Raw genomic sequence first — 21,956 nt, 5'->3', positions numbered from 1 at the left:
AAGTCATATAGGATAGATAAGAATGCAGGTTCCCTTTAATCAAACAAACGCATATCATTTTTCTCCATGCATGGCAGATCTCACTTCACTCTCCTGAAGCAACTATAATTTTACAACAAAAAATCTGCCTAACTCTGTGAAGTGCAGCTATATATTTACAGTTTAATATGATACAAAGGGGTACATTTTCTGATATCCAACAAGAACAAGGATTCATAAACTAGCAGCTGTATCTACACCTAGGGATACTTCCAAATTGTTGAAATCTACAACTGCATACAAAATTTAACTGGGCAGCACTCGGCTAGCACTACTCTTTGCAACTGTACCTGTAAAAAAAATTATTACAGTCCATTGCTATATCTCACACCTCGAAATTTTTCCTTAACTCTTCTTTTTATAGAGAACCATTTCAGCACACTGAAAACCTTTGTCCATCTCCTCTGTGCTTGAACAGCAACAGTACGTTGCAAAAGGAATCCATCAACGGCAGTTTGTAGATCAGCTTGTGATTCCAAACCAAGGCCCGGGGTCTGAAGATCACTATCAAAAAATCGAAGATGATCCTCATCACAGAAAGTTTGAGTAATATCTGTGTCACAGATCAGGGAATTAGTGACTTGGCCTGGATAACTCAAAGTTTGGTCATATCTAAGACCCATGTTTTCAATACCATGCAGAGCATAGTCGTCCAAGCCACTCATACCCCCAACTGAATAGATGGTTGAAATGATATCTGGAGAAGAAGCACTTGGTTGAGCATAATCAAATCCACCCATCTTTTGAGAAGCCAAAAACTTGCTACCATTAGGAATCTCTGTCTTGGCTGAGCTTGTGTAAGGAATATTAGCCAAATTTGAAGATTCACCAATGAGAGAGGCTTCATCATCAAAAGAGAAAACTTCTTCCCAGCGCTCAAATGCAGAAATTACCAAGTTTTGAGCTTCAATCTGATGGTGAAGCAGATAATTAGAAGCCATTAATGACAAAAGTAAAGAAATAAAGAAATAAAAAGAAACAAAGAAATCAGATGAGACAAAGGAAGTGTGCCTTCTCAGTTTCTGACAGCTTATCAATTGTAACATACTGGCATTCTGAAAGTAGTCCTGTCACTTGTCCCACAATGTTGAAGGCCACACCAGATTTCTGTTGAGAACCAGGAGGGCAGTACAAGTACATCCTCTTATCAAGCACGCATGTCCGAGCATGCTCCACAGTGACTTCCCACATCTTAGCAGACATACCGGTGCCAAGGATCTGCACACATCCCAAGAGACAAATATTGCTTGATATTTCCGTCTGACATCATAAATCCTAACTCAAAGCAGTTAAAGTGGTTGTTGATGAAAAGTCCACATGAAACCTGGTGAGACTTAGACAAAGCATGGATCTCACCAATGGTAGGTTACATGTTAAACTTCCGATTTACATCCTTATTACTGATGAAAAAATATCCTGGGGTGCAGTGTAGTAAAAATTAAAGATGAATGCAGACATAGGGTCCTAGACAGTAAAATGCAAAGCTGGAAGGTTAAATGGTACTCAAGATTGTGTTGTACATGTCCAACCAAGGAACTTGTTCAGACATGAATTCTTCATGATATAAACCTACAACATTGCTAATACGAATCCTTTTCGGAAGATACCCAAAGATGCTTAAATTTACAGACTGGCTTAAAATTAATTAAACACCAGAGTATTTTGAAGCTTGTAACAGCAAAGAGCGCCTTCTAACACATTAGGGGCAATTAAGCAGTTGAATCAGTTGTCTTCTTTTTAATTTTCTTATGTTCTATTGCCAATAAAAGCAGGCATTTGAACAAAGAAGATGGTAAAGAAACTGGAACCTTCATTAAAAATTTTAAGCAGTGTACAAAGTGAAAGATAAAGCAGTAGAGTCTCACATGTCGGAGCCTTGGAGGGTCTACATAGAGCATGGTCAAGAAATCCTTTACAGTGTTAATATTTTCTCGACTCAAGCGCTTATGGAAAGCCCCATCTTTTCCAATTTTCTCTAATCTCCATACTTCGTCAGACAGAGAGGGAGGATGATGCTTCTTGTACACTGCAACCCAAAATCAAGAGTTGAAACAGAGTATCATCAATCCATTTCTCATAAAAACCCACATGCCAATGCATATACAAATTATAAAGAAGAAAACCAAAAAACAAAAAGGCAATCTAAACTTTCAACAATTCCAAATAACAACTTCCTCATTTCTCGTGTGTTTGGAATTTAAAAGCCAATTTTGCTCTTTGCAAGTCAAGATGAGATTAAAGGTGGAGAAAATTAGACAGAAAACAATATATAGAATATGTTCAATATCTTGGTAACATCATTTCTTTTGGACTTGTCATAAAAGCATAAAATGTAAAATTACAGCAACATCAAAATTTATATTTTAAGCTTTCAATGTTGCAGTAACCATCACCACTCAAAGTGACAAGCATCCAATTTCTGAGCCTGAAAACATTTTAGATCTTAAACCAAGCAGAAGTATGCTATACAATAATTAGATAATACTCATAAAAAATAGTTAAATAATTATGTACTTACATTCACCACGATGATCCCTGACAATGAAGGATTCTGTCTTTGCTTCTCTTACTCTAGTTCCATTAGAGCCATCCACAACTCTTGCACCAAGTCTAAAACGGCGGCTTCTTGTCCAGCTTGAATTATCTGTAAATGAAATCTCACCCACTAAGCCGATGCCCTCTGTGAGAGTTAGAAATGCATCTCCAGTAAGAAGAGGTTTCTTTCCTTCTCTCTCTCTTACAATGTTATTCTTAAACTCTTCAAGTGTCCAATTGTCCCCCTCATCACCATCAAAATCTCCCTCAAGGACTACAACTTCTACTTTGGCAGATGACTCAGGGCCAGAGGTAACTATTTGTCCAGTAAGGGCATCAACTATAGCCACCTTTATGGCAGAACATTCTTCTGCCTCAATTCGAGCTCCAGTGAACACAGGAAGGGACAGATTGTTTAAGAATTGGAGTTGTAAACTTCTTGATTCGGTGGAATTTACCTCTTTCCCACCATTCCTAAACACAAACAAGAGAAACACATGGTTTAGTATACAGTGAAGTTAACAAAGTTTTCTGGGCAGAAAGTATTTATAGTTCATACTTTTTTCATCCTTCTTTCAATAGAATTCTTACCTTTTCATATTGTTCAAATGCTTTCGAAGAGCCACCTCAACTTCCTCTCTGACCTACAAAACATAGGACCAGTGATTTACATCCATTTCCTAACACATTCAATTAGTTTTTAAAAAGTAGTACGCAGAAAGAAGAACAGCTAAAAGATATGGGAGCCTGCCACCAATAGATATGAATATAAGTTTTTGCTCCATTTTTCTCACAAACCTAGACACTAGATGCCTGACACCATAACATGGGCATTTACATAGAAATACCAAGAACTTTGGAAAAAAGAAAGCACAACTCTATTTGATAGCACGTCCAGCCCTTGAAGCAAAAATGATAGAATTGATATAACATTCAGTGCACCAAAGACTTATTCATTAAAAACCTGCATAAAAAGGCTGACTGAAGATGCCAAAAGAATTTGTTGCACTGAAAAACATACAAGACACATTTGTATGACAAACTTAGAGTCAAGTATCAGGGTTCAAACATTTTAAACGGGCCAAATGTCCGTTTACTATGACAAATTTAGTTTGCACCTTCAGTTTTGTTTTATCATCCTTGGTATCTTATCTGAGAACTCGTGCAAAATAAAGAAAGAAAAAGACAGCTAAGTAGAGGAAATATGTTCCAAAGTCACAACCTATTTTGCTATAACTCGTTAAGGAGCACGTGGTCCAACAAGTCTTAATGGCTACAATTGAGTCAGATGCTTGATTATATACTTCAAATGATATCTTAACAAAGATATTCCATCTTCAATCCATCATAGTTTAAAAATTAAAGATCACATTCTTGACTTAAGTGATAAAATCTGGACTTATGTTAGGATCTCAGAAGAATAAAGAGAACAATTGACAATATGCAATAATCTTAAAGTTCTTGCAATCAGTTTTCAAAGTTGTTAAAGCCTATAAACGTATCAAGCCACCCTGAAGCTGAACAACTTAACAGGGACTATCTACTGCCGTCATATGATTGAGAATTTGAGAGTACCACCAGAGCAGGCACAAACACCATGAAGTTGTAGGAGACAGTTAGTGCTACACTCTATGTTACTCTGACTCATTGTTTTTCCTTAAGTGCCCATGTCCAACACATATCTTATGGATATGGGTATGAAGTTTAGCACTAACTTCAAATATAAGGAGAACTAAAAAAAAAACATTCCGCGTCAATGTTGGACACATACCCATATCTAAGACTCACTCCCTTGTCTGAGCACCTAGGCTAAACCTAATTGCTAAAAGTAAATGTCACCATGAAGTAAAGAAAACAGGACATGGTAATTACGATTTCAATTCTTGAGAGAGGCACCTTCCCCTGTGTTTACAACCTTTGGTGTGACATTGAAGTGCTTATAAATGCTAAGATGTAAAATAAACATACAGCTCTAACTTTATTGTTACAAGAGATAGTATGACAAGATTTTAATGGATAAAAGTGCTGAAAAGAAAGCCAAGCTCATGAACACTCTCTCAACAATGTTAATAAAAATTCTAAACTTGTTCTTGGGGAACAAAGAACAAAAAAATATAGAAGTATTGCAGAAGTAACATGATCAAAAGAGGGCACATACCACCCTACGAATCAACGGCTCCAAAACTGGCTCAAGCCAATGCTGAATTGATTGCATCTTCATCACCTCGTGAACCACACTAGCAAAGTTTACAAACAGATTAGCAACCAAAAGAGACACGATTAATGATGCATAAGTTTACATGAACTATAATTACAATCATCACAAAACATAGATAGGCATAAGGGAGATTCAACTACATAGACAATGAAAATATATTGAAGCAAACTCACTCCATGTCCAACGTCAAGAGCACAACCACTATTTTTGACCATGAAAATGACCATGCATACAATTTCTCATATTTAGCATCCTCAATTAAAAAATCAACTATTTCTTTTTGGAAAACAAAAGCTAGTGCCAACTCAACTCTCCATGGTAAGATAGCAAAATCACCTTGCCACCTTGGCTCCCCAACACTATTGATAAAGCATATACATGTGACATAACAACTTTAGACAATCTTTTACTATCCTAGCCTACCATTCTGAAGACGAAAACCATAACCAAATTGAATAAAAATGCTCCTGGAAGTCGGCAACAATAAATTGCAACAAAATGAAGTCCATAAGTGCAAAGCACATTCAATTAGTTTCAACATTAGCAGAAGACCTTTAATCACATTAGAAACTGCCAAGACATATTTTAACAACAACAACTTTACTAAGCAAGTAATAAACCAAATTCAAGTATCCACCCATCTATTCACTTCAAATTAAGAATTTCAATCATATTAAACACATGCAAAGCACATTAACCAAGACCTTCAATCCAACCAGTAAACAAGCAAATTCATTTCTTTTCTTTTGTCATAAATCATGAGGAACAACCAACCACATTCACTAATAAATTTTACCAAATAAGCAAAACCCAATTCATTTCTTACTCACTTATTTCGTTTCGATTTATAAACATCAATTAACAAAGAAAAAAGAAAACTTTCAGTTAAGAAAGTAAAGGTGTGTACTTTCTCAAGGCAGGAACCCTTCTACGTTTATCTTGATCAGGACTATTCCCCTCTGATGGTCGAACCTTTCCATCTTCCTGGGGCCTCTTCTGCGACATTATGACTATGAACTCCGACAACAAAAACACCCCAAAAGCTAAGCGATTTTGATGGTGGGCAACAATGAGGTTCATTAACAAAAACCAAGACAACAACAGCCAAAGAACCCAACATGCGGCACTTTGAATGAAAAAATGAAACCAGCAAGAGTATATATACTATTCATTCATTAATAAATGCCAATCAATGAGTAAAATCCAAAGGACCAAAAAGAAAAAAAAAAAACAAAAGCACCCCAGCACTTAAAACCCTTTTTCCCATCTCACTTTCCTATCCATTGTCTGAATTTGGCTGTGTCTGGGATGCTTCTTCGCCGTGAAAATGCTCCATCATCTTTCCTTCTTTCTTCTCTTTCCTCTCTTTCCTTTGAGTTTAACTGCAAAGGTTGTTGTGTTTCTGTAAGAGAGGATTTTTGTCCCAATGTGGGGCCCGACAAAGCGCGTTTAGGCCTAGGAAAACAAAAAAAAGCCGGGTCGGAGGTGGGTCCCGCATGGGCCAACGCGTAGTTTTCCTTTGTTTGTTCCTATCTAATCTAACCGTGTAACTTGACTAATCTTCTCTATGAATCATTGTCATTGTAGAGTGGCTTTGCTTTGGTTTGGGCGGGTAAACGGGTGCCCATTTATTTTTCTGAACCCATTTTGATATTTTTTTTCATATTAATTAATGAATTCAATATTATTTTTCTCACTAATAAATAAATTTAAAAATAAAAATATTTATAGTATTAAAAATACTTATTTAAAAAATTTTTAAACATGTATATTTATAAACTAACAACACATCAAACATAAACCTTCTTTTAATATTCAATTCCTTTACATCCGTCTAGACTCAATAATACAACAAACTTTAGGTAAGATTACGTGTTGTTTGCATGACAAGTGTACATAATTTGCTTTGGTCCATACAAACTATCGTCCTTCCTAACTAATAATGGAGTTGAGTGAACCATCTAATCAATATATTATTATACATCATGATGACGAGGTATCATATGAAAGCAAGATATTTCGGGAATATATTTTACATCATGATGACGAGTTTATTATGTGAATGGTTGTCGGATATTTGAGAAATTTTTACGTTTTAGATATATATATATATATATATATATGAGTTTCATTTAATTTAATTCGAGAATTGAAATATAGATAAAGAAACGTTCTTTAAACGTTATTAAACAACATAAATCTACAAGAAAAAGTTATAATAATCTCAATCATTTAATATTAATCCATATACGAACAATTTGAATTAAAAATCGATATAGTTCAGATTAAAAACATTTAAATTAAAAGTATTTGAACTCGAGGTGATTTAATGGCTCGTCAAGTGGAGCTTGGTTAAGTAAATATGCCCCTCAAGCAGGGGAATGGTCGTGATTGCTGATGCAGCTGGTGTGCCCTTCCCTGTCTCGTGATTACTTAATATCCGCCATTGAAATCAACCATCAGCTCACTTTGAACAAGCAGCCAATCATCGAACTCTCTTTTCTTAGCTCCTCCTTCTTCTACTGCCAAGCATAGCAGCAGACAACTCCATAGCTTTCCAAATGGAAATGGAAATGGAAATGGAAATCAATGTGTTTCTCCTTGGTGTCTCGATCGACAGTTAAATTGAAGAGGCAACTCGGTAGGAGAAGATGCCAAGAGTAGGAAAGCAGAGGGGTGCGTAGCATGATGTGAGATCAAATAGGGTGAAAGGTCCAACGATTTGGATTGAAAAAAGGAGATTCGTCCGAATGCAAGAATCATAAGATACATACTTTCTCTTCCCACTTCCACGAATCTTCCTTTGTCTACTTTTTATTCCACCCCAACTAACTCTAACTCCGCATTCCCTACGTGGCAACAGGTCAGGTCAGGTCAGGTCTGCTTGTCCATAGCTTGGCGTTTTTCATGCATTGAAAATGGACAACTTACAGCGCTCAATGGTATCAGCAAAGCCAAGATGTTTATGGTTTTGTCATTTTGTAATGTATAGCTCTCAATGTTAAATTCCTCTGAGAAGAGCAAAGACATTCAATTTTTCTGGAATTTACATTCTACCCAATTAATGAAAAATTATCCATCTCATTTATTTACTATCGAAACCAACAAATTAATGGGACTCCAGTTGGAGGGTGATATGAATAACCATAACCATAACCATAAATGCAATGTAGCCTTATCTGTATCACCTTCCAACACCGAATTAATTATAAGAGCATCGACGTATGATGCTGACTTCCTCACGGGAGGGAAAATCAAATACCGTGATCATAAATCCAACAGAGCTTCTGGACCACAGATTCGTTTACTCATGCTGGGTGTCTTTAATTCTTGGTTGATACGTACAGTACGAGCAGTAGATTGGGATGCTCCCTCCCCAGAGGGGAAACGTGGGGTTGGACTGACAGTGATTACATGATGTGTGGTTGGAGAGGAATGGGAAAGGACTGCCCACTTGCCACTTGGCTACTGATGGGTGGCCCATGATTTGTCGGCCAGACGTACATGTGAATGTGGTAGGACCCCATGGGAGGAACGAAAAGGACATGCATTTAATATCTTGACTGGAGGAAGGTGTTGGACATATGCCAATTATTTGATTGAATGATTGATAAGCTGTGCTTAATCACACAGCATTGCACTGCAAATTGAAGTTAGCAACTTCAGTAAAAGAAAAGGAGTTAGACATATCTTATCAGATAATGACATGATATGACATATCAGTATAAAACAATGGCATAGGTACGTGATATTTTTCATTCAATAATCAAAAGTTTATTCCAATTCCCATGACCTATGGGCACAAGAGCATCAAAATAAGAGCAAGAATTTCTCAATGTGTCTGATTTTGCTGCATAAGGTTTCAGCATCACTATATCTAAATCTCATCACAACCATGATTGAAATCAGATTCTTTCTCTCTGTTAAGCAATCAATCAAAATTCGAATCATGGATTCAAGGACGATATGCTGGCTAAATTGCCACGATCTAAAGGAACATTTTCGAATTATATGACATCGCATGTCTGCATTATCTTGCAATTTCTATAACCTGTGTTTCTATGCCTTCTGCTTTTCCCTGTTTCCATCTATCATAGGCAGCTTACAAACTGAGGAAATAGCCTATCTCGCCACCAACTTTCTTGTAGAGCAATCTTTCCATAATTTTATGTCTTGCTAGAAAGAATACCTGGTTATATCTCTGAGATCATTAGATCCACAACCCACAGTAACCAGCCATGCTGCATGACCTTCTTCTACAATTAGTTGAGTCAACTCCACATTCCTCATCACTGAAACACCTATGGTCCCCACGAGAATCAGGGACGTGGCATGCACTCTCAATCTGTTGGACAGCATATCCTGACCTCAAAGCTGTTGCAGGACAGACTTGCAGAGACATTGCACTCGCTGGTCTTGTTGGCTGTTCACTCTGCATCGTTAAACTTATACACATTTAGTCTGGTGTTTTTGCTTGTTATATCACTATTTAGGATGGTAAAATTATGGTATTTTTATAAATGAATAATTAAGAAATAAGCAGAAGGACAACCTTTGCATATGTCCAGTTGGTAGGGATGTATGTCTCTGGAAGCCTCTCATGCCAAGAACTTAATATCGGAAGAGGATGACCCTCGGTTGTGAAAATATAATTCCGATCAACCAAAAAAGAATCATCAAAGAGAAGATACAAATACTTGCACCTACAGAAAATGGCAATGGAATACTTAAGAAACAGTGTCGGGCAGTGGAGATGCGTTTGTATGTCCTAAAAAAGGAATACGAATCAAACAATTATCTCACGTTTCAGCAAGAAAGAAGCTATGCTGATGATCTTCCAACTGCATGGTTGTCACATCTCTAACACTTGCAAATCCTCCTTCCACTTTGGTGTATGAATTAAGAGAGTTAACAATTGATTCACCAACTTGTATGTACCATGGGTCTGTGTTCATAAAAGATTTTCAATTTCACATATAAGAGTAAATTCATTACAAAAGCCAGCTATGAAAAGTACCTATGAGATAATGAAATACAAAACTAAGGAAAACAAAAGCTTAAAAGATACAACAGAAAATACAACAACTGATGAAGAAGATTAGCACCTTTAGTTGCTTGATATAGGTAAAATGTGGACTCTGCCAACTCTGGCCGCAGAGGATAATACTTTTCAGTAGGATGCAACATCTGATGGTCCAGCAAGTACCTAGAAGGATTCTATACTTCAGGTCACTATTATTTGGATGAAAAAAGAAATTATAAAAAACCAACCACATGTCCACAGCCATAACCAAAAGACCATAAATTTAAACTTCAAGGTCCAATACCTTTCCGGTAGAACTCCAAATTTCTCCCAGACATAAACAAACTCACGGTGTGATGAATTAGCAGCTCCAATATCCCCCACAAGAACCTAATACAAGACTTCTAACATTAAATTAGAAGACCCTTTCCAAGGAAACAAACTACGAATCTGGTGTCAGGGGCTTGAGTTACTTGCCTGTAAACCAGGCCAAAAGGCTTGAAGGCTTGTAAGCTGCCAATATGTTGCTTTTCCTGTCCTCATATCAGCTTCATGGTACCTTTATGACAAAAATGTGCTCACAATCAGTTAGTGTTAATTTGTCTAGCTCTCAAGTAAAGTTATTGCTATAGCCAGCTGTCAAAAGTTGCATTTTTTAAAATACTGTTTTAAGGCTTGACATGTGTCTTTTACATTAAATGATACATAAATTATAAATTTTCCAAAATTCAAATTATCAAAGAGTTAAAAGAAAGATGTGATAGAACAAAGTCAATAAGATCTGAGAAAAGAGTAAAATATTAAAGACAATGCATTACCGCAGAATTAAAGAGTAAAGCCTAGCTACCTTGGTCTCCAAGTCACGAAAATTCCTAAAAGCTTTGCTTCAAAGAATTTCAACCAAACTTCCAATTATTGCATGCCATCACTAAAGTAAATAATGTGTACACATATAATATGACATCAAAGTTGTTTTACAGTTTAACCTTGTGGCCAGGACCCACAGTTTAGACAAGTTGATGAAATTGAAGTGAAAAGAGTTTTATTCACAGTAATATGCAAGGCTGGAAAGAGTTTTATTGACCATGTATCTCAATGGATTTAGATAAACTTCATCATAAGACAACATAATAAGTAAATCTAAAGACACATCATTAGTGCAGTACCATGAACCATGTCTGAAATACTTCTGTACTGCAAGATAAGCAGAATGAAACATTCTCCAGTAGTCCTCCTTTCCGAAAAGAATATAAGCCTTGCATAGGTACTCATAGAATGAATCAACCCCTTAGAAAACCCACACAAAATCTATCATCAGAAAAATAATAATAATAATAAGATAAAAGGGTTGATGATTCAATCATACAATTCAATTGGAATGCATTTCAAATCTAAAATAGAAAATCAATGCCACCCATGTGATGCAAGAATGCCACTATATTCTAGCAACCTTATGCACTGCATGATAGAAGATCTTGCATGACTTCAAAGTCCAGATAGCACATACCAGCACCAATGCCAGATGAATATTCAATCCATTCCCCAGTTATCACATCCAGTGTTGTTCCTAGTAGATTTAAGGAACTACGCATGCTCCATAATTTACGTAGAGCACGTAAAGCTGCAGATTCGTATCTGGGGTCACCAGTTAATCGTGATAATGCTCCCATTTCAAGAATCAGAGAACCTGAATAGACATGGAAAATCAACAATTATAGGATAGCATAGTTTATGATCGACACATCTTACATTGTTCTAAAAAGAGCCTTACCACACCCTGAAGTGCTCGTTTCCGTAGTCTCATTTTCCATTACTCCATACTGCCCACAGAATTTTGCATTGATGCGGAGTCATATATCCTCTTAACAAACAAAATCAACAGAGCATATTCATACTTCCCAGAAATTAAAAGGTAAACTTCCAATCGAAAAGATCATGTGAGCTAAGGGAAGTCTCAAACATGTCAGTACCAGATAAAATCAGCCCAGCATCCAAGTGTCTTAGCTTTTCTAAAGGTTGTTTGCTCTATTGGTTTTTGCTGGACGGTTTTTAAGCACATTCGCATTTTTACCGACATCATGTAGTTTATTACTCGCACAAAATGGCTGTACATGCAACACTAATCATCACAAAGTATATTCTATTTTAAACTTCAATATGTAATACAGCTGTCACTAGCATGTTTTAGGCAATACCTTTAAGTTAATCCAGGCATATGGTAACCCTGTGGGTGTATCAAAAGCAGGTAAAAAGCGCCGCCCCAAATCTTCAGCAAGATTAAGCAGCTGGTTCTTGTAAGATCCGTGAACCAACCTGTTTGTAGAATCAGTTGCAAGAATATGAGCAGAAATAAGTCCTCCAAGAACTCTTATGTTGCACTACACAACAGAAATCAAGTGAAAAGGGATGTAATTAGAAATGCCCCATGTAAGTTGCTCAAGCTGAGAATGAAACCTACAACTCTTAAGAGATAGAACTACAGACTCCTGTAGCAATAAGTTTCAAATATCATCAATTACATTATGAAAAACTTAACACAAACATAACCCAATTTAATTCTATCTCTGCATAAAAAGATATCATATTAGATACCTCAAAAAGATTTATCCTCGCATCAATATTGAAAGTCAGATTTTCAGATAGCCAAATAACTGCCCGCTCAAATTCTGTGTTATTACCCATGATAACCAGGCTGGGAAGAGCAGAAAACTTGTATCAGAACAAGGACTTGTCCTAAGTCCTAATCAGAATTCACACAAGTACAAAAATGAATATATAGTTGGTGCTAACATGCAGTCATTAATTTATTGCATACAAATTTTTGTTTAGATAATCAGTAATACCTGGACAATGATTCAATAAGAGTAAGGGCAGATCCATTATAGTCTTGCGGTAAGTGTTCAAGCTGCAAGTTGAAGAATAGATTGTTATCACACCATTCAGTTGAATACTGTCATTCTCAACTAATAATTTATTACCTTCAAATTTCCTAGCTCGCTAAGAGAGTCAGTGAAGCTTTTAGTAAGTGGCTTCAGCTCGTCATGCTGTGAAGAATTGAAACATAATTCAATACCAATTGCAACAAAAGAGATATAGTGGCTTAATATATGGAAGTAGGACATCAACCGACCGGGAACGCATGTGTCATGTAGTTTTCATATGCATGATAGAACCTGCAAAGAGGAGTATATAGTGAATAAATTGGCCGAGAAAATGTTTAAGAATATATAGATGTCAATCCAAAAGGCACAAAATTCAGATACTTGGACAAACTCAATGGAATCAAGATTGAGTTGCAGTTCAAATTATGATATAGCCTCTGATAATTCAATCAAAACTTCACCTTCCTTTGGTTACTAGAAAATTTCTTTCCTTGATGCATAATTCTCAAGTTAACTGAAACGTGTCATTTGCAGTATCAAGCTCAAACAAGTGAATAGACATATAAAATTTCTAGGTCCTAAACAGTGAAGAGTTTGAGATTAAACCATATATCACATATTGCCTTTCCTTCTCCTACATTTCCTCGATAACCAAAGAGAATCAACTACCCGAACCAAAAAAAAACTTCAAATTGATCAATACCCATTAGTACAAGTACATCAAAATCAAATACCCAATAATCAAAACTGGAATTTTGAAGCAAAATATAAAGTGATAAAAAGTTTTGGGCTTACATCTCTCTAACTTTCTCTCTCATGTGTCTCTTCTTAGCTGCCCAACGGGAATCAAGGTGAGACATGGAAGGAGAAAACAAGGTAGGAGAAATAAGGAGGAACAAGAGAAGCCAAGTCCCATAATTGCGAGGTAAAAACATGGTCTGGTCTTGTCTTGAATTTGGACAAGAAATACGAGTTAAAAACTGAATTTTTATGTTTTAAGAGAGAAGGATAGTCAAGAGTAGGAGGTGGGAGTAGATCCGGGAGGAGTAGAGGCTGATATAGTGAGCCAAAGGCAGTGGTAAATCAAAAGTATCAACTGAATAAGGAAATGAGAATGGAGATTGACATGGCATACAAGGAATTGACCAATCACAACTTTGCAAGAAAGTCGATAGCCAATCACATGTTGGTCAAATGTTCCAGCCCATTTTAATGATTTTAACAAAGGTAAACCTACCAGCCATGCAGTAAACAATAGTTGAGCATATGTGGGTGTTTTTCTACTTGAGTTATTTCGATTTAATCTGGTGAATATTCAGGAGTGACCAGAGGAGTCAAATTCAAGCATTAATACGCTGCTGGAATGATTTTCGATACCCCGTGGAATCAAAAAAGGTAGTGCACCTTTGTTCCACTACATTCATATCCCATGGGAGCTTACATATGTTTTATGATTTTTCTCGTCATTAATCTTGTTGATGGACTGACTGCACATGATCACATCTTTTTTGTTTGGTCGATTTAGGGACTCTGGGTCTGGGTGTGGGTGTGGTCAACGCAGTTGTGCCTGTGTGTGTTTTTCATCCTAAGAAACAGATCAAGATTCAAGGCCAAATTAGCCATGGAGAACTGCCGGTTCTGCGCACTCCACGCTCAAACAGCTACGCCAATCAGCCAAAAGTTAACATGCAAAAGCAATGCAAACACTGGGGACAGCGAACAAAAAAAATTCATGACAAATAAAGCCCTACTCAATAACAGAAAAAACAGAAACTTGCTTCTCCTAAAACCCCTCCCATCCATGAGAGTCCCCCACATTTTTTCCCTCTCCCATTTTGCCTTTTCATCCTCTTGCTTCCTTTCTTTTTCTCTGTCTTTCTTCCTTTCCATAGGGGAAAAACCCCCTCAGGAACAGGAAAGCAGGAAAGGCTTTTGTCTCCCTCCTCACCATGGCTTTTCCTTCCTTTCTCTTCCTCATTCCCCTCTTCCTCCTCCTCTCCATCCCTTTCTCAGAATCCAAGCTCTCCACTGACTATTACAAAAACTCATGCCCTAACTTGGAAAGCATCATTCGAGAAACAGTCACCAACAAGCAGATCAGCAACCCCACCACGGCCGCAGCCACCCTCCGTCTCTTCTTCCACGACTGCATGGTAGGAGGCTGTGACGCTTCAGTCCTTATCTCCTCCAATTCCTTCAACAAGGCCGAACGTGACGCAGACATCAACCTGTCTCTTCCAGGGGATGCTTTTGATGTCATCGTCCGTGCAAAGACTGCTATCGAGCTCTCTTGCCCTGGCATTGTCTCATGCGCTGACATCCTCGCCCTTGCTACACGCAACGTCATCAACATGGTTGGTGGACCCTTCTACGCCGTTAGGCTTGGCCGCAAAGACAGCCTGCTGTCTACGATCTCCAGCGTCGAAGGCAACCTCCCGAGAGCTAACACGACCATGGATGAAATCATCAGGATGTTTGAATCCAAGAAATTCACAGTTCAAGAGATGGTTGCCCTTAATGGTGCGCACACCATTGGGTTCTCTCACTGCAAAGAGTTTGCATACAGGCTTTACAACTACAAAAAAAATACCCCAACTGACCCTGGTTATCATCCAAAGTATGCTGCGGCTCTAAAGAAAGTGTGTGAAAATTATACCAAGGATACTGCAATGTCAGCTTTCAATGACGCCATGACTCCCTCAAAGTTTGATAACATGTATTACCAGAACTTACTGAGGGGGCTGGGGCTGTTGGAATCAGATAATGCGCTACTGAAAGACCCCAGGACGAGGCCTTTTGTGCAATTGTATGCTACAAACCAGACTGCATTTTTCAATGATTTCGCTCGAGCAATGGAGAAGCTCAGCAGGTATGGGATTAAGACTGGGAGGAAAGGAGAGGTGAGGCGCAAATGTGATGCCTTTAACTCTATTCAGACATAGATTTTTTTATTTCAGCTTTCGTTTTTTGGTGATGGCCATGGATGTGAGCATAAAAGGAAGAGATTGTATTGTATTTTTATTATTATTTTCCCTTTTTATGAAATGATTTATATATGTGAGGATGGATGACTTTTCAATGTTGTTGCAAATTAACTATTGATAGGGATGATGACTTGTACGACTACAAAAAGATCAAGATGTGCAAGAATTTGTAGTTTTTATAGTAGGGATTGTTCTGCTTAATTCATACATCTCTTGATTGTTGGGGGGGTTCCTCAAGCAACAATTATTTACGGACTCAAAAGTTTTTCTTCTTTCAATCATTCCAAAACAGAGTGAACAGCATTGAATTATTTGCTTCTCAAAATCAAGTATCCTTTTTCTGCACGGAATTGGTGCAATATTTTTGGGTTGCTCAAAATCCATCTTATAACTTAAAAAAAGTATATAAAGCCAAGCCAACAGCTGTGAAAGAGGCTTTAAGCAAAATTATGGACATCCTAAAGTTTGAAGTTGAGCTTATCTGAATACTGTTCAACACACATCAGCAAAGGAAATAGACTACCATGCTCAACCTTGTATCAGACACATCAGATGTAAGCAAAGGGTGTGCTCTCTTGCACCCTGGCAAACAGCATAATTTCTCAATATTTTTTTGAATAAAATAGAAGAAAAGGAACTTGCAGACAATTCATCACTTGTTTGAAAACAATAACAATCCACTCAGAAAATGTGTCTGCTTTCTGAAAGGATGAGTAGCATACATGGCAAGCAAAAAAATAGAAAGAAAGCAATCGAAAAACTAGTTAGAGATTTCTAGAAAGATTTACAAGATCATGGACGATTTTATTATATATATTCCCTTCATATTCCATACTCCAGACTCCAGACCGGAGAATTGGTGAACTCAATAGTACTACAGAAAATTAGCCTTCTTTACATTTTCCCAACTCTACCATGTTCCCATTTCTGGAGGAGCTGTGGATAGCTGGTGGAGCAAGTCCTAACCGAGTATACAGACTCTCACAATCCTTTGAAATATAAGATGGAGACGGCTTGATGACAATGTGCCTGCCGCAAGTGCCTTCCTCAAAATGGTCATGATGAGAAGGCAAAGGAATAGAATGACAGAAGTCAGCCAGGCTGCAGTATAAATTTTGATTCTGATCAAGAGTAGTCTTGAAGTTAATTAGAAACTCCTTGAACAGTGTGTACTCGGGTACACAAGGAGGCCGGGAATTGGAAGATGGAAGAGAACAATGCTGCGTGACACCGCTGTAATCGTGGGGAGGTTCATCCACAAAGCTCAAGTTTGTGCTCTTTGGCTGAAGCTGCATTCTTCTCTTCTTTAGCCTCTCAGACTTATGGGCATTTTGGTGTCCCCCAAGAGCCTGTGAGTTTGTAAACTTCTTGAGGCAAAACTGACATTCATACTTTCTCTTCTCTAGTTTCCTAGTCACGCTTTTCTCTTTAACAGTTTTCCCCGCCTTAGACAAAATGTTCTCTAATGACTTTCCTGAATCTTTCACTTCTTCAGATCTCCCTGGCCAATTTTCATCACCTTCATGAAAACTCAGCTCAAACCCAAATAACCTCAACTGTTCCTTGCCCATCTGAATTTTGCAGTGAAACCATCAAATATAACACTCACAAGCAAGAAAAGGCTGGAAGCAGCAATGTGTATATCTTATTCTATTATATAGAAAGTCTAGGACATCCTAGAATGCTTCTCTCCAATTTATAGAAATCTGATTTGGATTAGGTGATGTAAGCTTCCAAATATGAACAGTGAAAAGGCATCAAACAAAGCCATGGAAAATAAGGAAGGAAAAAGAAAAAAAATCAGATTTAAACACAGAATAAAAAGTTTTAATACATATATTCCTTCAGGTATTCATCATAGCAGTCCATTTTGATGCCACTCTTCTATTTTATATAAAAAGTCTTGATGAATGGTAATACTTTAACATGCAATTGCATAACAACTTGAGCATATTAAAATTCATATTTGATAATGATCTAAAGTAATGCGAAAAGTCAAAAAGAGGGTGAGGATGCTAGCTAGGACAGCACTAACTTCCAAACCAGTTATATCCCAAAAATATCTATGTGCTTCTCCATGCACATGGTTAGTATCTGCAAATTGTGACCCCTGTACTACTGTGACTTCGGCTCCTAATCGAACCATTTTATAACAACTCTTCCAGCAACTGAATATACAACAGTAGTTTGCTTAAGAAACAAAAGGAATAATAAAGTGGATAATGATGTAAGCATATCTACCAAGAAAGGATAACAAAGAAGATCTGGTCATATCTTTTTAAATCGTGCAAACACCAAATTCTATACAAATAAGGAAACTTTATAGAAATGTTGTCATTTGCGACTCATACTTTATAGGTAAACTAAAGTTCGGAATCTGATTATTAGGGAATACACTTTCAACCCTCTGGGACAAGTATAAACTATTGGATTGTGTTCGCATCCCACTCTTCTTTTCCTTCACAAAGTACTACAAATTTCATTTGTTGCTTTGGAAAGAACTCATATGCACTAAGGCACTGCATTTGTCCTGATGGCCAAATCATGTCTCCTTTATAGTGATTGTTAGTACTCATCTTATTTGCTGTCAATATGTGCAACTTGTTCATGAAATTTTCTTTCTAATCCTGTGGTCCAAATTCTCAAAACCAAATAATTAAGAAAGAGCACAAAAGAGAAACAAAGTGACGTTAAATAAGGATCTGAATTGGAGCACAAAGATTACTGGATTTTGTTCACGCTAGAGTTCTTGCAGTAAGTACATAGTGGACATGAATCATCATTGCGTGCCGATTTTTGCTGGCTACTACCTTTCATTGTGCATTTGCGGCAAAGCTTACCATGCGTATACAGAAGGCAGTTCAGATCAAACTTAAGTTTATTTGGGATCCTTCGGTTCAGATGAAGGTATGTCTTCTTCCTGTCCGCTGTAGCTGGGACCCAACCAATGGCCCTTGCAATCTCAAACACCTGCATAGATATTTGAGAGCTAATAAGTTTCATACAGCGAAAGCAACTGGAGCAATCTGCTACTCACATGTGTGTCCACTGGGAAATCATCTTGCTGAAGATTGAACATCAAAACACAAGCCACCTGCCATGTCCCAAGTATTGAGTTTTATATGATTAAACTGGGGATCTGAATGCTGAGATTATTAAGTAATTCACAACAACAATCAACGAAGCTGAATCATAACTTCAACAACAGGATGACAAACCAAAAGAGTTCTATTTTTTGGCCATTCAATTAAGAAGGTTTAAACAGCTAAATGACTACGTCTAAATAAGAAACCCGAGTTACGTATCTTTAACTTACTACCTAAACCTAGTCAGCTTGATACAAGGTACAAAATGTATAAATTTCTGATTAAGTAACATATGTGCTACCATTCTACATAATGATCCAATTCTCAATCTAATTCACAAATAACAAGCACACCAGTGTTGATTTCTTATTGGATTAACCTTTCATTTATTTCACTGCTAATTTCATATCAATAGCATGGACATGAGCGTATAAACTTAAGTAAAATAGCAATAAAATGATTATTTTAAAAAAGAATGATACCATATTTTGTGTAAATTTGACTCAGATACACACATGTGCAAGAATAGATTAAATTTGCCATCAAGGCTAGATGTAGGTGATTGGTGACGCAAACAAATACATTATACTTGTTTGCTTGCTGCACGAAAAGAAAAATAGACTGATTTAATGTTCGCAGGACAAGTATGCCATGACAACCAATGTGACCTTTGAAAAAGATCAGCAACAAGAGCAAACTTGCCATAGAAGAGAAAGCAATAAATTTAATTATTTGTATACACAAGACATTCATATGAAGGTAAGACAACCCCAAGCGCAAGTATTCTCCAATTTCCTTCAATGCTCAAAAGGAGTAAGCAGTGCTATATTTTCTTCCTTCAAAGAAAAGTACTGGATTCAAAATACTTAAACCTTCCTGCTGAAAGTCCATCTATGGAAACTTACCGTCTTAGGGCCAACCCCTTTAAAATTGGAGAGCTCAGCCTTGATTTCATCAATTGACAAATCTCGTAAATACTCAAAGCATAGTTTGCCCTTTCTTTCATGCAGACACCTCAACACATTCTTAATACAAGAGGCCTTCCTTGGTGCTAGACCTCCGCATCTTATTGCATTTTCTAGATTTTTCGACTCAGCAGCAAGTACCTGAATAAAAACAAAAGTTAACAACACATAACCCATATCAACTCATGAAAATGTGACTCCAAATTGAAACAATCAAAAGTAACTTAAACAATTAAAAAATATTCAAATTCACCCCTCAAGACTAAACACTCCTCAATCCCACATAACTTTGAAGCATTTTAAGTTAAAACAACACAATACCATAGAGGCAATAAAAAACCTGTAAAATGTTCCATAGGTAAATCACCAATTCTTCATTAGCCAAATATATAAGAGGTAACATTAAAGAAAAAAGGAAAAGGAAATTCTTGTTATTAACTGATAACCAATGAAGCCAAAAATTGAAAACAAAAATAACCAATCTAATCAACAAATAGCAATATCCATCAAGGCAAAACGAGGAGAAAATAGAAAGAACTGACAAGAAAACGAAAGAAAGCCCAGAAAGCTTACATCTTCCCAGGTGGGAAAAGCAGACTTTAGAGAAGCAAAAGCCTTTTGGGAATTGAGCTCAGTAGTATTCTGAGAGAGCACAGTTTTCACCAGACCATCCAACACACTCTCTTCCCCATCATCATAATTGTTATCCAAAGGCTCTGATTTGGCGTCGATGGTGGGCTCGGTTTTGATGAGCCTCTGATGGCGGTACTTGAGGAACTCTGCAGGGAAACCATGGAGAGCCAAGAGCTCGTCTCTTACGGATCTGCATTCGTCAGGGGTGGGTCTATGGTGAGATGGGTATGGCTCCTCGGTCGTTATTTTGGGTGTTTTGGAGTGGCCATCGATCCCAAGCTGCTTCCTTTTGCGGCTTTTCTGCATTTTCATCTTGCCTTCGCCCCAGTTTGCTGATTTTCTTCATGAATATTGGGTAAAAAAAAAAAAAGGGAGAAAAGCAAAGAGTCCACGTAAAATAGCAATGGGCTGTTTAATAATAAAAATTACATATGTAATTCAATACGAGACTAAATTAAAAGTTATGGGCTTTGGATACCCTCGTATGTATTGCAATTGCAATCAATTACTTACTGATAAAGAAAGGTAAAAAAGAGTAAAGAGAAAAGTTTAAAACAATAACAGCAAACGAAAAGCGACCGGAAAATCATTGCCACCTTTATGCTAAATCATGGTGTGACCAAGATCGTGTTTGTTTCTCTTGGGAAGGAATGCCATGCCATGCCATCTTTGCCTCTGCTTGTTTTTCCCTTGGGGTTAGCCAGATATTGAACCCCAAACGGCCAAACCCGAAATCTTATCAGATCCAACGCATATCATTTTTGGGTTTTCTTTTCTTTCATTCATTCTTTTTTTTTTTTTTGGTGTGAAAACAATAGGTATGAATTAAACCAAACACGACATTAGAAAGTATTGAACAGTGAGTTGTCGACATGACGGTGCCATTATGGCTTGCATTTCTTTCATTGAAACGGATGTTTTGTCAGTTACTATTCTATACAACTGCTAAATCTAAAGAGGACTAATACTAATACAAGTCAACGTGGATTTCCTTCCCTCCCCTCACACAAACTACTTGCTCGCCGGTTCCCGGAACCTAACAAGCTGGTTTTGGGCAGTTGGCATACTAGTTCACAAGGCTGTAAGACTAAGAAACAGAGCCAACAGGTACTATAGACTGCTGGTGATACCCTCTGTTTCTATGGGATGAACCAAGCATCACGCAAACCACCCTGTATGCAACAACATCATACTTATGATGTTTGGTTTTTATGCTTTGAGTGTGCATAAAAACCGGTTGGATGCTTGAGGGCAGCTACCAATTCCAGAACACAGTTTGCATTTTGCCCCCACAAATACAATGCATAAATCCTCTTCAATGGATGGAAAATATGGTATACACAATTTCCCGTTCTGTATGTATGTTTCTTCACATTCTTCAGAGACAATGTGTGTGTTACACTTGCAACACATACTGATCTGACAAGTTTCTTTAATGGTGGTGTATAGTCCCCACCCCATTCAGCACATGCTAGCAAATAATTGTCATGAAAAAACATGACAGTCCCCACTTCCAACCCAACAAACCAAATTGGCAACCATGTTTGCAGCTAATATTTATTGCTCCAGAGGAAGAACAAACTACATAAAA

The 21,956-nt window shown here is 37.3% G+C and overlaps 4 protein-coding genes and 1 pseudogene across 5 annotated transcripts; 1 reads left to right on the top strand and 4 right to left on the bottom strand.

Moving 5' to 3' along the window:
• Positions 1-108: 108 nt before the first annotated feature.
• LOC18603840 (Calmodulin binding protein-like protein) lies at positions 109-6,186 on the bottom strand. Of its 2 annotated transcripts, XM_007036052.3 has the most exons (8): positions 5,700-6,186; positions 4,733-4,811; positions 3,166-3,218; positions 2,558-3,048; positions 1,905-2,065; positions 1,051-1,257; positions 674-950; positions 109-592 (listed from the first exon to the last, which is right to left on the bottom strand). In XM_007036052.3, the coding sequence occupies exons 1-8, from the start codon at positions 5,870-5,872 to the stop codon at positions 345-347; spliced, it is 1,689 nt and encodes a 562-aa protein (XP_007036114.3). In that variant the 5' UTR covers positions 5,873-6,186; the 3' UTR covers positions 109-344. The 2 variants fall into 2 exon arrangements, with proteins under 2 accessions (XP_007036114.3, XP_017973099.2); XM_018117610.2 differs by having other exon boundaries at positions 109-950; positions 5,700-6,185.
• A 2,331-nt stretch (positions 6,187-8,517) lies between these two features.
• LOC18603839 (Glycosyl hydrolase family 47 protein) lies at positions 8,518-13,786 on the bottom strand. Its single transcript, XM_018117981.2, has 15 exons — positions 13,493-13,786; positions 12,946-12,988; positions 12,794-12,859; positions 12,659-12,720; positions 12,408-12,507; positions 12,011-12,193; positions 11,587-11,635; positions 11,323-11,502; positions 10,982-11,102; positions 10,293-10,374; positions 10,120-10,205; positions 9,898-9,998; positions 9,596-9,737; positions 9,345-9,495; positions 8,518-9,224 (listed from the first exon to the last, which is right to left on the bottom strand). Exons 1-15 carry the CDS (start codon positions 13,630-13,632, stop codon positions 9,003-9,005), a joined length of 1,728 nt encoding a protein of 575 aa, XP_017973470.2. The 5' UTR covers positions 13,633-13,786; the 3' UTR covers positions 8,518-9,002.
• A 440-nt stretch (positions 13,787-14,226) lies between these two features.
• LOC18603838 (peroxidase 31 pseudogene) lies at positions 14,227-15,865 on the top strand (annotated as a pseudogene).
• Positions 15,866-16,426: 561 nt separating this feature from the next.
• Positions 16,427-18,651, bottom strand: LOC108661396 (uncharacterized). The gene is made up of 2 exons (XM_018117862.2): positions 18,522-18,651; positions 16,427-17,252 (listed from the first exon to the last, which is right to left on the bottom strand). Exons 1-2 carry the CDS (start codon positions 18,522-18,524, stop codon positions 16,566-16,568), a joined length of 690 nt encoding a protein of 229 aa, XP_017973351.1. The 5' UTR covers positions 18,525-18,651; the 3' UTR covers positions 16,427-16,565.
• On the bottom strand, positions 18,356-21,753 carry LOC18603837 (DNA glycosylase superfamily protein). Its single transcript, XM_018117861.2, has 5 exons — positions 20,962-21,753; positions 20,306-20,705; positions 19,673-19,873; positions 18,719-18,775; positions 18,356-18,651 (listed from the first exon to the last, which is right to left on the bottom strand). The coding sequence occupies exons 2-5, from the start codon at positions 20,675-20,677 to the stop codon at positions 18,403-18,405; spliced, it is 879 nt and encodes a 292-aa protein (XP_017973350.2). The 5' UTR covers positions 20,678-20,705; positions 20,962-21,753; the 3' UTR covers positions 18,356-18,402.
• Between the last annotated feature and the right edge of the window lie 203 nt (positions 21,754-21,956).

This window comes from Theobroma cacao, chromosome 3 (genome assembly GCF_053813885.1).
Source record: "Theobroma cacao isolate CCN51 chromosome 3, ASM5381388v1, whole genome shotgun sequence".
NCBI lineage: Eukaryota > Viridiplantae > Streptophyta > Magnoliopsida > Malvales > Malvaceae > Theobroma > Theobroma cacao.
Note: the sequence above shows the minus strand (reverse complement) of the source record. Positions and strands in the feature narration are given on the sequence as shown.